This window comes from Poromitra crassiceps (assembly GCF_964638095.1).
Source record: "Poromitra crassiceps genome assembly, chromosome: 12".
NCBI classification, from domain to species: domain Eukaryota; kingdom Metazoa; phylum Chordata; class Actinopteri; order Beryciformes; family Melamphaidae; genus Poromitra; species Poromitra crassiceps.
Window position 1 is genome coordinate 19608618 of NC_139632.1, and position 15557 is coordinate 19624174.

A 15557-nucleotide genomic window follows, 5' to 3' on the forward strand; every position below is an offset into this window, starting at 1 on the left:
TGCTTGAGTCTGTGCCCCACCTGGGTTGGCCTGGACACGCCACTGCATCATCAATCATACCTAAATGAACCAGTTGATAGATTACATTATACTGAGATTCACCAGGCCTACATGACACTCTCTAGTTTGAGTGAATGTAGTTCACACCTGTCAAACCTCAGAGGAACTGAAACCACAATGTGAATGTGGCAGGAACACAGTGGTTGTTTGAATGAGCACAATGAACTGAATCTTAGGATCATTTATTTACACAGTAGAGTAGAAGTTATATTTTGGTCTGAGTGACAGATCTACTACTGTATGAATGTATAGTGTATTAGCTCCCAGTTAAAATTATCTAAAATTAGAGCTGATGTAATCCTTTGTATCAATGATTTCATTACATATTTAACAAATATTACTTATCGGACAGGCTATTAATTGAGAATAAAATGTTTCTGAATTCTGTTTTGATTATATAGGTCCTATATAATCAAAACATAATTCTATATTATATATGACATTGTCGAAACAGCATGGTGATACAGATAAGATTAGTATATTGACATACAGTAGATTAAAAAGACAGACAGTAGATCTTTTTCAAAGTATAAGATAGGGTATTGGAAAACAATGCCTGTAAATAAGATTGATAATGCTAATCAAAATTGATGTAAAAATTTGAACATTGATGATTTATCATGACAAAGGACAGAACCACTCGGCTATAACCAATAAAAATACAATTTTTGATTTTGAAACTTTATGCTGCGCAAGGGTACACTGCATCATTTCTCTTATTTTTTTGTTAAGCATGGGGATAGAGCAGGTCAGAGTGAGTGGTTTATCTTGGTATGGCACAGAGGCGATAAGGTTTGGGACAGCGAGCGGGACCCTTGGAGTCCAGACTGAGCTCCTCTCCAGTGGGTGCAGAGAATGAGAACCTCTGAAGGAGGGAGGTGAAGAAAAGGTATAACTCCATCCTGGCCAGTGGTTCCCCAGGACATGCACGCTTACCTGGGAAGACAGAATACCCTAGTTCAGTTTTATTCACAAATGTTGCAGATTGCTGTGTGCGGTGCACATTCAATTTCTAGGGTGGAGACTCCGGAGACAATGAACCAAGCTTTGCATGCTCAATTCTGTGACATCACTGATGATCTCACAATGTCTATGTGAGTGTGAATGTGCGCTTTGATTCTAGACTGACATAAGGCCATATCTTACGCCCAAGTTTTAGTGCAATGGCAAATCTTTGCTAGTTTATAGCACTCCAAATGTCCCTTTTTTCTTGTATTTACTGGGTCAGTATATCAAAGGATGTGTTTCAGCGACCCAATCCTCCTTCTTCCACCTCCATAATATTGCAGAGATCCGACACGCTCTCACACGTCCCTCTGCTGAAACACCCACACCTTTGTTTCCTCCCGTCTCGTTAAAACAGCATGGAATTGACATTTGGTTGAAACTACTGACCGGCTGAAAAAGGAAGGAAGGCCTCTCTCTTCCTAAATTTGCCATCCTGGTGCAGGAAGTGTTGAGGGTTGAAAGAGTGTGGAGTCTCCCACACCGTCTCATCACGTAGAACTGAGTGCAGAGTGGGCAGGATCGTGGTGCCCTGAGTTTAGACCATTAAACAAGAATGCAAATTAAATCTACCTTTTGACAGCTGACATTGCTGGTCTACTGTACAAGAGCAAGGAGACCATGGACTGAACCAGGGGAGCGTGTCTGTATGGCTGTACTTGAAACAATGGGCGAGAACAATAACTAAAAATCTTCAGTCAATGTCCTACCTAGATGACAATCCTTGTCACATACAGTAATTCTTTCTCATATGTATATAATTTACCTTTGGGATAATGTACTTGCCCAGCGTGGTGTTCTTGGTTGCCATATGGGCCACATTCAAGGGCACAATGTTTCCCATTCTCTGGACCTCATGGATGACTGCGTCAGTATAGGGCATGTTTTCTCTGTCGGTCACAGAGGGCTGCCTGGATGAACCAACGACAGTATCGATCTCAGCCTGGACCCTCTCTGCACAGAGAGGGAACAGGAAACAAGCTCTGATTAGGTGTCCCTCATACATGGCTGCTGAGAAAAGTATGCTAATGAGAGTCACACACCCTTGAAGAATGCAACACACACACACACACACACACACACACACACACACACACACACACACACACACACACACACACACACACACACACACACACACACACACACACACACACACACACACACACACACACAGCACACAAGCACACCTTGTATGTGTGGGTAGTAGATCATGTATAGCAGTCCCCAGTGTAGAGTAGTGGTGGTGGTCTCAGTTCCAGCAACGAACAGGTCCAGGGTGCAAAAACACAAATTCTCCAGATCAAACCCAGAATCAGGATCCTCCTCCTACTGACAACACAACAAATCAGTGGTTTGCACAGAGGTGGCACACACGCACGCTCGCTCGCACGCACGCACGCACGCGCACACGCACGCGCACACACACACACACACACACACACACACACACACACACACACACACACACACACACACACACACACACACACACACACACACACACACACACACACACACACACACACCTCTCCCATTTGTGAGAGGAAGCAGTCAATGTAGTCATTTGGTGATGATGGGTCATAGTCTTCTCTGTGTTCTTTGATCCTAATTTTCACAAAGTCAATCAGCTTATGCATCAGAGCAAAAAACCTCTGGTGAGGTCCAGGGAGCCACTTCATCAGCCAGGGCAGCTTGTTGTACATCTATAGAGCAAACACACAGTTACCCAGACAGTCTGCCATCTTAACGCATGCACACATTTGCATCCACACACGCACACGCACACGCACACGCACACGCACACGCGCACACACACACACACACACACACACACACACACACACACACACACACACACGGACATGCGCACACACACACACACACACACACACACACTGTAACAGTCACTTTGGTTGCAATTACATGTTGGTCCACTGTGTGGCGCTCCTTATTATTGTATTGTCTTTACGACAACTTACTTTACGTCTCTCTTCTTCTCCAGTCTGCCTCCACGCAAGACGCAAGTCAGACTCTTCTCTGTTACAAGACTTGGTGTGTGTGTGTATTAGCGTTCTCTGTCTAGCCTCTACATGTGTGCAGAGATTTAGTGCCGTAGAGACCAGGCTTTATATGGTCGACAACTCAAGTCAATGAATAAACAGTCTGTGCGCAAATCCTACAACTGCCATGGTTTGAGTCTGTCATGTTAGCTGGCTATCCAGGAGGCTAACAAGCTACACAACACCCCCAACTTGTTACAACACACACACACACACACACACACACACACACACACACACACACACACACACACACACACACACACACACACACACACACACACACACACACACACACACACACACACACACACACACACACACACACACACACACACACACACACACACACAACACAAACACACATCCTTTAGTAATCAACACATCTCTGTTGTCAGGCTTGATATAGCCTTGTGTATGACATTAATACTCTTGTTATGTTTTATATGAATGAAATTATGTAAAAAAAAAACCATAATAAAGCCATATAGAACCTCACCAGTGCCGATGGCCTTCCCTGCACGTCGAGCAACTCAGTGAAGTGCTGAAGGATAGTCTGGAACTGCTTGTCACTGTACTCAAAGCGATCCCCAAACACCAAGCAGCAGATGATGTTGGACACAGCATTGTTCACCAGCAGCTCGGCATTGAAGGGCTCACCTGAAAAATATGAAAGAGACCCAAACATTGTGAAACATTTGAGCCAATGGTCAAAAGGTAAAGCACTATGATGGGCCGCAAGCAAGGAAAAACACTATTTGATATTGACTATGCATCATGCATGATTACAACAAAGTATGTGTGTGTAACAAATACAGATGGGAAGCTGCCAAAAAAGTCTACGTATCCGACTACGGAGTTCCCAGAGTAAACATTGAGAGGGAACGGCGAGCATTCCTCTTCAGGAAAGGGATTTCCCCTCCGCTCCAACTGAAATGGGCAGCGCCAATGGCAGAGCTTATCCCCGCAGCCTGCTTCCATTGAGTCAGACTAGTGCAAATTATTGGCCTATGGCCATGCTCAATATTAATAAACTTTCAAAAAACAAGTGTCACAGGCAGGGCTATTAGTTTTATCATTAACGATCATATCAAGGCTCATTGCTAGGGGATAGCTAGACTCTCCCTACAACGGGGGAGAGTCTGGCTGCTAATTCCTCCACTCTGGTATGGCGGGGGGGGGGGGGGGGGGGGGGCGTGTAGCAACGAGCTAGCAATGTTGATGATGTTGTTTCACTGTGTCTCAGGCATTTGAGATCGACAGATTCGACACGCACAGCGGCAGAGAGCGGAAAGGAAATCCATATAAAAAACCCGATTTCAGACGGACAAGCCCGTCTTTATTGTCACACGATTACACATCAACACATGCACGGACGGCCACAAACACACACATGCTGACGGTGGCCGGTGAAATCTGTCCTCTGCATTTAACCCATCCTGGCTTGTCCTTTCCTCCGGGGGGCAGGCCAGGAGCAGTGGTCGCTTTTCTCGTACAGCGCCCGGGGACCAACTTCGGATGTTGTCGTCACTGGTCGGATGACGATGACGATCTGATCTTCTGCATGTTTTTAATGGGGGGGGGGGGGGGGTTATATACGGAGGAACCCCCCTGGGGGAGCACGGGGAGAACATGCAAACTCCACACAGACAGAAAGGCCCTTACGACGAGATACCCCACCTGGGCAGTAGGCACTGAAGATATGGGGGGGAACACAACCACAGCGCTCACAGTGTCCCAGGCGAGAATCGAACTCAGGACCTTCTGACTGCGAGGCGACAGCTCACTGAGCCACCGTGTTCCCCCTTTATATGGTCACAGGCGGTCAGTCAGAGTGGGTCAGAGCCAATGGCAGAGTTTGTAAGGAGTGGAAAGTGATTTTCTTCCGTTGCTGACTGAAATGGTCGGCACCAATGGCAGAGCTCAGCAACCTGCTTCCATGCAGCCAGACTAGCGGATAGCTAGTACTGTAGCAGCGGGGTGCGCTAGTGGAGAGAATGACATACTCTAAAGCCACAATGCCCATGAATTGGTGCGAGGAAACAAAGATGAACAATTCTAAATCACTCAAATGCTTGACAATCTAACTGTGAGCACTGAGCAGGTAGTTTCATCAAGAACAACTTCATAGAGAGGGAAACTATAGGTTACAGTGCATAAAATCCCTTATTACACAGAAATACACCTTTGCAAGTGAAGTGGTACAAAGAACACAGGCATTGGTGTAGTAAGCAGTAGAAAAAAGTCAAATGGTCCAATCTTCCAGCATGACAATAGTCCCATCCACAGGACACACACGGTCACAGAGCGGTTTGTTGACCATGAAGAGGATGTAGTGTAAATGTATCTCCCTGCAGCAGCTGTTCCCACATCTGAACTAATCAAGCACTTACAGAAGATTTGGGGGCATTTCCTGAGAGGGGTTTCCAACATTTGTGTAATACCTTGTTGATGAGCAATGGCCTCATTCAGATAGTGGCACTCCTGCTGGATGGATGGTTCGAGGGACTTCTTGCCCACACCAAAGTTCCTGAGTGTATGGAGAGCAAATCTCCGCTGCTGCTTCCACTTATAGCCATTTGATAACACTAAACCTGTTGGCAACATAAACCAGCGTAAGCAAGCACAAAAGAGGTGTTAATATAAAACAGTACTCTTGAGATTTTCTTAATGGCAATTCTTTTCTAAGAGTTTTAATTTGAGAAAAAAATCAATACATGACACGTTATATTTGTGGGTCTTATCTGATGCTGTCCTGAGCAGTAGGCTAGGTACTGGCAACATCGTTTTCATACAAAGTGCAACACACACGACCTTGATTCCCACGCGTGTCATGAACCAGCGGTATGACAGGGCGGTCTGTGTAATCCTCCCCATGTTCGACCAGGGCCTCTCTCACATTCTTGTACCCGTTGATTATAACAATCCTTCCACTAAAGAGACGAAGGCTGAAAATGTTTCCATATTTCTCTGCAAACTGAGAGAGAAACAGCAGATTGGTTTTGTGGTCCAACACTGAATGGCCTGTTCACATATAGTTGAGGAATATGAAAGAGGATAACTATGTTAGATGCACTGAGCTAGCAGCCACATGTATTGGAGGAAGCATACGTGCTGTGCTACAACTCTACAACTCTCCCCAGATCGGCAGAGGGGGTGGAGCAACGAGTGGAACAGCAGGGGGAATTGGCTAAGTATTGGGGAGAACATGGGAGAACCCCCCCATAAAAACAAAAAGAGACCATAGATTGCATAGGAGCAGTCTGATATACTGCCCTCTGTAGGCAAGTACCACTTAGTTGATTAGGTTAGTTCATAGAGTGATAGCACAAGTATTCAGGCCATAAAGAGTGTCACACTTGCTTGAGAACTTTGCAGATCAGTCCGTTGTAAGAGTGCTTAGCAAATTGTCAAAACACTATGGAAAGCTAACTAGCCTATTTAGCAAAGGAGACCGTGATGATTCATCGGGAAGTGTTTATTGTACGGATTCTGTCTTACCATACAATCGCAATTCATTGGATATTATAATGGCTTTGAATGTGACTCAGCCAATCAGAACTGAGGATCAGAACCTACCTTGGTGAAATCCAGGTGTAATTCACTGGATATGCGATGAAGGTCACCAATCAGAGGAAGAGACCATGGTCCAGGAGGAAAGTTTCTCGGGGCTCTGTTCTTCAAAACATCAACAACCAACAAGAAAACACACACAAATATCAAAACACTCCACCCGTCCATCCATTCCAGGGCTATTACGTCATATAATGTCTCCATTTGGTATTTTTTAGGAGCAGAGTTTGTTATTCCGTTTTGACTGTCGTAACATGAGTGCTCGACTGGCTGGGCCAGAATGGCTTCGAATTGTTTTATTCTAATCCGTCACATACGCACGCACGCACGCACGTCACACACACACACACACACACACACACACACACACACACACACACACACACACACACACACACACACACACACACACACACACACACACACACACACACACACAGTAGATCAAACAAACAACCCACTTGGAAGAGTTCAAGTTCCACCTTTCTTTCCACTTTCCCCTACAGTGTTACATAATATTTGTTTTTGAAGTTGGCTATTCAGGCTCCTCCTCTCCTCTCACAAAGCTTTTTTTAAACAAGAAGTCCACCAAGTGGGGTATCACATGTCAGCATGGCCACCACAGGCCAGGGGTCTTTTGCAAGATTATACATGAGACTGTTTGAGTCGACCTTACAGGTTGAATGTGAGGAAGGAAGGAAAAAATGAATAAGAATTCAGAATCACATGTGCTATATTATAACACATGATTTATGACTGTAGCCTATATTAGCCTGCTGCACTATGAGGCCTTAGCTCTCCTATATCGGGCGAAGCACGACCCTTAGGTGTCGTATAATAAGCTACCATGGCCTGTCGTGATCTATTGCTATATATATATATATATATATATATATATATATATATATATATGTGTGTGTGTGTGTATATATATATATATATATATATATATATACACACACACACACACACACACACACACACACAATACCTAAAACCATGGAGGGGAAAATAACACACTTCGCTCTTAAAAAGGACCAGTGCACCCAAAAAATAAATGACTAGAAACCAGATAATATCAGTGCACCGTAATCCGAAGATGGAACTATTGTTATTGTATTATTATTAATGAGAAACCGGGGGACAGTAAATAGATTAGCTGAAAGCCTGCTGTAACCAACACATAAGGTCTGACATGAGTATTACAAAGCTGTTTTATTTGCCTATCAGTGATGTCATAAATCCTGAGGAGCATGCCGCCGGACACCAGTAGTCAAATGCATGAAATTTGTTCAAAAGTAATCCAAAAGTGACGGAAAGTAATCAGTTACATTACATCATATTGTGTAGTTGGATTACGTTAATGATTACAATTTTTAACAGGTGATTAGTAATTGTATCGGATTGCACTTTTAAAGTAACTCTCCTAACCCTGATCACGAATAACATCACAAGTGCTCGCGTGACATCACTTATGATATCACTAATGACGTCACAGTTGCCCGAGTGACATCACAATTGAGCGACATCACAGATGACATCAGTTCAGTCTATCTATGACATCAGATCCTTAGGTCGCTGGTTCTAATCCGGCTCGCAGATGTCCCAATGTGTACAGTATGGTATCATCAGTCAGTGTGGGTATGGAGGGCCTTTTCTACAGAGGGGTTTATCTTGGTATGGCACACAGGTGATAAGGTTTGGGGCAGTGAGTGGCTCCCAACTTGAAGTCCAGACTGGGCTCCTCTCCAGTGGGTGCAGAGAATGAGAACCTCTGAAGGAGGGAGGTGAAGAAAAGGAATAACTCCATCCTGGCCAGTGGTTCCCCAGGACATGCACGTTTACCTGGGAAGACAGAATACCTAGATCAGTTTGATTGAGAACCGGCGGGACCATCATTAGAAAAATAAGATTTTGTGGCCAAGCTTTGTTCAAACCCACAGAACTTTATTTTAAATTCTAGTCATGATCCCAAGATTTCCAAAGATACCAAATGTGACTTTTTTTTCATATGATGTAATGGTGCAGGCATAGAAAATCTTGCATTTTGATATTTCACTCAATATAAGCGTGCTACAGCTTCAATGAAGTTTGAATGGGTAGATGCAGAATATGTGAGATTATCATACAATATGAAAATGTAAATTTTGAAGCTACTTAAAAAGTGCCAAAATGCTCTTATGTACATGTTGTGCATTCACCATGTTATAAATCATCATCATCATCATCATCATCATCATCATCATCATCATCATCATCATAATTAAAATTGGTAAAGGATGTTAATCACGATTTTGCAGTTTTAGTCACGCTTTGAAATTGGCTGTATTTACCACTACACCATATGTGCCGGAAGTGGGGGGGCAATGGGACAATTGGTCCCCTAAAAATGAGAGAGACTGGGGGGAAAAGACAGGAGAAGACAGCACAGAGGTGCCGGCAGTCAGCACTCCTTTGGGGGAGAGCGACACACTCTTGAAACTTCCCAATCATGGCTATAACTCGTTGTGGTTGTGACAGCTATATATACCACCTTCCCACTATGTGTGTTACACTTAGGGTTTTGATTCATATAGTCTATTTTTATGTTTTGTCCAGTTTTTTGTCGAATATTGAAATGTTCCAGAATTGCATGTTGTGTTAAAAATAAATTATATTTCTATCTACCACTTATTTAGCCTGATTTCCTTGCTTTGGCTTGCTGGGAAATATGCAAATTTGTGTGTGTGTCTGCGTGTGTTTCTGTGACTCCGTGTGTGTGTGTGCCCGCTGGTGTTTGGTAGGAGGAGGGAGGTGGTGGGGATGTTTTGGGGATATTTTGTTTATTTTATTGTCCCCCCATTTCAAAACTCATTCTGGCGAGCCTGCACTACACCCCTGAGTACCAAGGACTACCAGTCATTGTGCTAAGCTTAGCAGCTAAGCTAACTAGCAGGAGGTGTCGGTCACTACTTTATAGTCTGCAGAGAAGAGAAGGGCATCTACAGTATCTTCTCGTCTTACTTACCTACGGCAAATAGGCAAATCTCCAAAAATGTTGGCATGTTCCTTTAAGGAGACATTTAGGGGAAACTCCAAGGGTGCAAAAGGGCTTTTAAATGTAAGGCTCCACCATCAAACTGAATTGAGTAAATGAGCACCTGGTTAAAACGGCATGTAATTGACTTTTGGTTGAAACTACTACTGACCGGCTGAAAAAGGAAGGAAGGCCTCTCTCTTCCTAAATTTGCCATCCTGGTGCAGGAAGTGTTGAGGGTTGAAAGAGTGTGGAGTCTCCCACATCGTCTCATCATGTAGAACTGAGTGCAGAGTGGGCAGGATCGTGGTGCCCTGAGTTTGGAGCATTAAAAAAGGAAGCAAATTAAATCTACTTTTTATGGCTGTACTTAAAAGGCTGGAGACTGATGGACTCTACCCATGAAGGGACCATTTATTCAGAGACTGTTGATTCAACCCTGGACTGGAGGGTACATGAAGAGAGACTTACCTGGTGGTGCCTAATCTATGTTGTGCTGGGTTGTCATTTGGTGCCTATTCTGGCTAATGAGCTATGGGCAGAAGAGAGAACTACATCTCATGTGTCCTAGATGACAATCTTTGTCAGATACAGCAATTCTTTCTCACATGCATATCATTTACCTTTGGGATAGTGTACGTGCCCAGCGTGGTGTTCTTGGTTGTCATATGGGCCAAATTCAAGGGCACAATGTTTCCCATTCTCTGGACCTCGTGGATGACTGCGTCAGTATAGGGCATGTTTTCTCTGTCGGTCACAGAGGGCTGCCTGGATGAACCAACGACAGTATCGATCTCAGCCTGGACCCTCTCTGCACAGAGAAGGAACAGGAAACAAGCTCTGATTAGGTGTCCCTCATACATGGCTGCTGAGAAAAGTATGTTAATGAGAGCCACATCCTTGAAGAATGCAAGCAACCCAGAACCTGCCACCCACCACCCATGCACACACACGCACACACACGCACACACACACACACACACACACACACACACACACACACACACACACACACACACACACACACACACACACACACACACACACACACACACACACACACACACACACACACACACACACACACACACACACACACACACAAACAAACATGCACACCTTGTATGTGTGGGTAGTTGATCATGTATAGCAGTCCCCATTGTAGAGTAGTGGTGGTGGTCTCAGTTCCTGCGCTGAACAGGTCCAGGGTGCAACAACACAAATTCTCCAGATCAAACCCAGAATCGGGATCCTCCTTCTACTGACAACACAACAAAGCAATTGCCAGGATCAGTGGTTTGTCGACATTTACAGCTATTTGCACAGAGGATGCACGAATGCGCGCGTGCATGAGCGAGCGCACACGCACGCACGCACGCACGCACGCACACACAGACACACACACACACACACACACACACACACACACACACACACACACACACACACACACACACACACACACACACACACACACACACACACACACACACACACCTCTCCCATTTCTGAGAGGAAGCAGTCAATGTAGTCTCTTGGTGATGACGGGTCATAGTTTTCTTTGTGTTCTTTGATCCTAATTTTCACAAAGTCCATCAGCTTATCCGTCAGAGCAAAAAACCTCTGCTGAGGTCCAGGGAGCCACTTCATCAGCCAGGGCAGCATGTTGTACATCTAAAGAGCAAAATCACAGTTAGCCAGACAGATAGGCTGCCATAACAACACATTTGCACCCATGCACAACAGACCTTCAACATTCAATGCTCATTGCTAGTTTATGTGGTCAGGGTGGATATAGCCTTGTGTAGCCTTTAATGCTCTTAATTTATTACATTGCCTTTAGCTAGAAAAGTAATAATAATGCCTGTCCTTCCATGTAACATAGAGGCTCACCTGTGACCATTTGCTTCCTCCTAAGTGCATCCACTCATTGAATTGCTGAAGGATAGTCTGGAACTGCTTGTCACTGTACTCAAAGCGATCCCCAAACACCAAGCAGCAGATGATGTTGGACACAGCATTGTTCACCAGCAGCTGGGCATTGAAGGGCTCACCTGAAACATGCCAAAGAGACCCAAACATTGTGAAACAGGGCCAATGGTCAAAACGTAAATCATGTGATGGGCCACAAGCAAGCATTATGCAGCATGATACTAGATATAGAAGAAGTAGATATACTGTATTACAAATACAGTACATTACATACCATGGCCAAGATTAAGTGTACATTAAGTTTTAAAGGCCCATTCCATAATGTCTGATTCTTACTGACACCAGTGGCCATTAGAGTAACTGCAGCCAGCATATGCTTGCATTAGCGTGCGTACACCGTACACGCACGTGCCCAGCAGCTGCCTGGCTAAAACGGAGACAACATAAATGAGGTGGTGTTGGTTGCTTTGTAACGTTAGCTGATAAAAGTCACTTGAAAACGGAAACCTGGACAATTTATCGGCCAGATCTGCCTCGAGGCGCCCGGGGAGGATTATGGACAAATTTGCGGACGTTATTATGACGTGTTTGATCATGTTTTGGCTTGAGTTGGCTGCAGGGAAGTGGATACTAACGTTAGCATGAGCCAGGAGCTAACTGCCTAACTGCCTGCTTCTTGACTTGAAAAGATATCATTTACACCCTGTTTTTAGCTGAAATCTCCACTGTAGCCAGGTGCGGCAGCTAATACAAGAAGTGGGGCTGCTGCACCACCTGGCTACATTGAAGATTTCAGCTAAATCAGGGTGTAGCCTACATGATGTATTTTCATGTCACCTTGGCATCTCAGGGCTTGTGGAGACTTTGATTATACCAGGTGAGCAGAAGCAATTTATGTATTTTTTCTGTTGTTTTTTCTGTTCTTGCTCATGGCCCCCTTCACACACAGCAGACAGCTCTACTTGCGTGACGCGGACAGTCTCCATTTCTCCAAACTGGGCCCACGCCGGCTGCATTCTACTGCATGTAGTACACTGACTGTACCTCATACAACCCCACTTCAAACAAACCAAACTATCCCTTTAAATGTATCTCCCTTGGTCAGCCCTGTTCCCATATCCAGGCCCGGTTCTACGGGGGTGCAAAAGCATGCATTGCACCCTTATTTTAATTGTCTGCATGCTCAGTTGAAAAGTTTTTTTTTTTTTTTTTTTTTTTTTTTAATAAATGCTACAGCTGCACACTTACTGTTTAAACTTGAATTATAGTTGTTGTTTTTCTTTGTTCTTTGATGTGATTTTATGGCTTTTTTTTTGGCACCTATATGTAACCTTTTAAGGTTGAGATAATTGTATTATCATTATATGGTCCAAATATTTCAGTAAAGCACTTGAAACACTTGAAATATTCTTGCTTGGGTGGTATCATTCTACTTGAAATGATGGTCAAATGCATTATTTTTAGTAAAATAACATTTTACTAAAATGTTGGCCGGGCAACTACACCCCTTCCTATCTAGGATGCACCCCTAGTCATCTTGTTCTGGAACCGGCCCTGCCCATATCTTCAATAAAGCACAGGATGTTATGGAGACAGCGTTTCCCATATCTCATATAGTAAAATACCTTGTTGATGAGCAATGGCCTCATTCAGATAGTGGCACTCCTGCTGGATGGATGGTTCAAGGGATTTCTTGCCCACACCAAAGTTCCTGAGTGTATGGAGAGCAAACCTCCGCTGCTGCTTCCACTTATAGCCATTTGACATCCCTAAACCTGAACATAAAACAGCATAGATTGAAAGCAAGCACAAGAGAGGTGTTAAAGAAACTATTTGCCGCTGTGTATAATGGTGATTTATTAAAACTTGGTCACCTACAGTATGTAGTAGAAATGTGCGGTAACCCTTTATTTTACAGGTCCCTAAAAACGTATGAATTATTTGTAATTAGACATGAACAGCAATGTAACTACACATAATTACATTGGTGTTCATGTCTAATTACAAATAGTTCATAATGCAGTTACATGGTACCGGACCTGTAAAATGGAGTGAGTCTATTCAACTGTAGTTCATATGAAGTTACATGGTACCAGACCTGTACCGTAAATTAAAGTGAGAATGAGCCTAGCCTAACCTAACCAACCATACTGACGTGTCTATTTGTACCCGGGTACAAATTAGGGCTGCACGATATTGGAATAAAGTGACATTGCAATGTTTGGTTTCTGCGATATATATTGCGATATCAAAAAATACAGGAATTTTCAAATGACTGGAATAGCTCATCAAGCCTTGCCCCTTTAAGAAGGTAGTGGGTAAGACTGGTGGGCCTCAGAGCGCCATCTAGTGGGATCGCCTTTCACATCAAGATATCAGAATGATAGCCTATCATTGATGTGGGAAGGTGGTCCTCAGAATTGTTTTAACAATCAGAAGTGGGCCTTGAATTAGAAAAGATTGAGCTCTCCTGCTATATATGATACAATCCTGAGTCGACTTAGGTACGAAACTGCAGACTTAGGCAACGTTAAAAAAATTACAACACAGACTAACTACCTTGATTCCCAACCGCATCATGAAACAGTGGTATGACAGGGCGATCAGTGTAATCCTCCCCTCTTTCGACCAGGGCTTCTCTCACATTCTTGTACCCGTTGATGATCACAATCCTTCCACCCATGAGTCGAAGGCTGAAAATGTTTCCATATTTCTCTGCAAACTGAAAGAGAAACGGCAGAATGGTTTTGTGGTCCAACATTGAGTGGCCTGTTCACATTGGTAAGATAAAATTAGATGAGGAATATGAAAGGATTATTAGATACACTGAGCTAGCAGCCACAGTATTCTCTATTAGTTTCATGCATTTGTCCCCATATCAACTGCTAGTCTTTGGCATTTGTGGTCAGGTCTTTGAGGTGACACTCTGGTTGAAGAGTAACACCACAAATTAAGGAAATCCTAAAGATGCAAGTTTTCATTTACAAAATGCTGGTAGCTAAATTGGGCAGTCACACTTTGGATTCCTTGCCTGGTTTAGTTCCTTAACACTCGTCAATAAAACAAGGTAAGAAAAATCATTAATATCTCAAGACAAATCTGCAGAATCAAATGCCGGGTGCTTGGCCTCCCCGTTGTCCATTAGGCTAATTCCTGTTCATGGACCTGGTTGGCCATTATCCTTTACTTTTATAATGGCTGCAGATGTGACAGAATCAGAACTGAAGAACAGAATTACATAACATTACCTACCTTCATGAGATCCAGGTGTATTTCGTTGGCTTTGATGCGATGAAGGTCACCAATTAGAGGAAGAGGCCATGGTCCAGGAGGAAAGTTTTTTGGGGCTCTGTTCTTCAAAACATCAGCAAACAACAAAAAAACACACACAAATATCAAAACACTCCACCCATCCATCCATTCCAGGGCGATTACATCATAGAATGTCTCCATTGGTATTTCTAGGAGCAGAGTTTGTTATTCCGTTTTGACTGCCGTAACATGAGTGCTCGACAGGGCCAGTCGACAGTGAAGTTATTATGAACGGGGAAATGTTTTATTTGTGTGTGTGTGTGTGTGTGTGTGTGTGTGTGTGTGTGTGTGTGTGTGTGTGTGTGTGTGTGTGTGTGTGTGTGCGTGCGCGTGTGTGTGTGTGTGTGTGTGTGGGCGCACGCGCGTGTGTGTGAGAGAGTGACCTTTGATTGCTTTGCTTTGATTACTGATAGGCTGTGGTGAAGCCTGCCCAGACTCCTCCTCCTCTCCTCTCACAAAGCTTTTGAACAAGAACAGCACCAAATGGGGTATCATGTGTCTGCATGAGTCATGACCACCACAGCATTCAGACTGTGATTTTAGAGGTCTTTTGCAAGATTATCATTAGCTACACGCGACTGTTTGAGTGTACCTTA

General features: G+C 43.9%; 1 protein-coding gene across 1 annotated transcript; it reads right to left on the reverse strand.

The window, feature by feature from the left end:
• Positions 1 to 823: 823 nt before the first annotated feature.
• On the reverse strand, positions 824 to 15102 carry LOC310786067 (uncharacterized protein; the record flags this gene model as incomplete). Its single annotated transcript, XM_083647250.1, has 18 exons — positions 824 to 996; positions 1456 to 1597; positions 1832 to 2019; positions 2256 to 2394; positions 2595 to 2771; positions 3628 to 3788; positions 5573 to 5722; positions 5943 to 6105; positions 6708 to 6880; positions 8373 to 8546; positions 9890 to 10031; positions 10341 to 10528; positions 10837 to 10975; positions 11215 to 11391; positions 11611 to 11771; positions 13275 to 13424; positions 14209 to 14371; positions 14902 to 15102. 18 exons carry the CDS (start codon positions 15100 to 15102, stop codon positions 824 to 826), a joined length of 2961 nt encoding a protein of 986 aa, XP_083503376.1.
• Between the last annotated feature and the right edge of the window lie 455 nt (positions 15103 to 15557).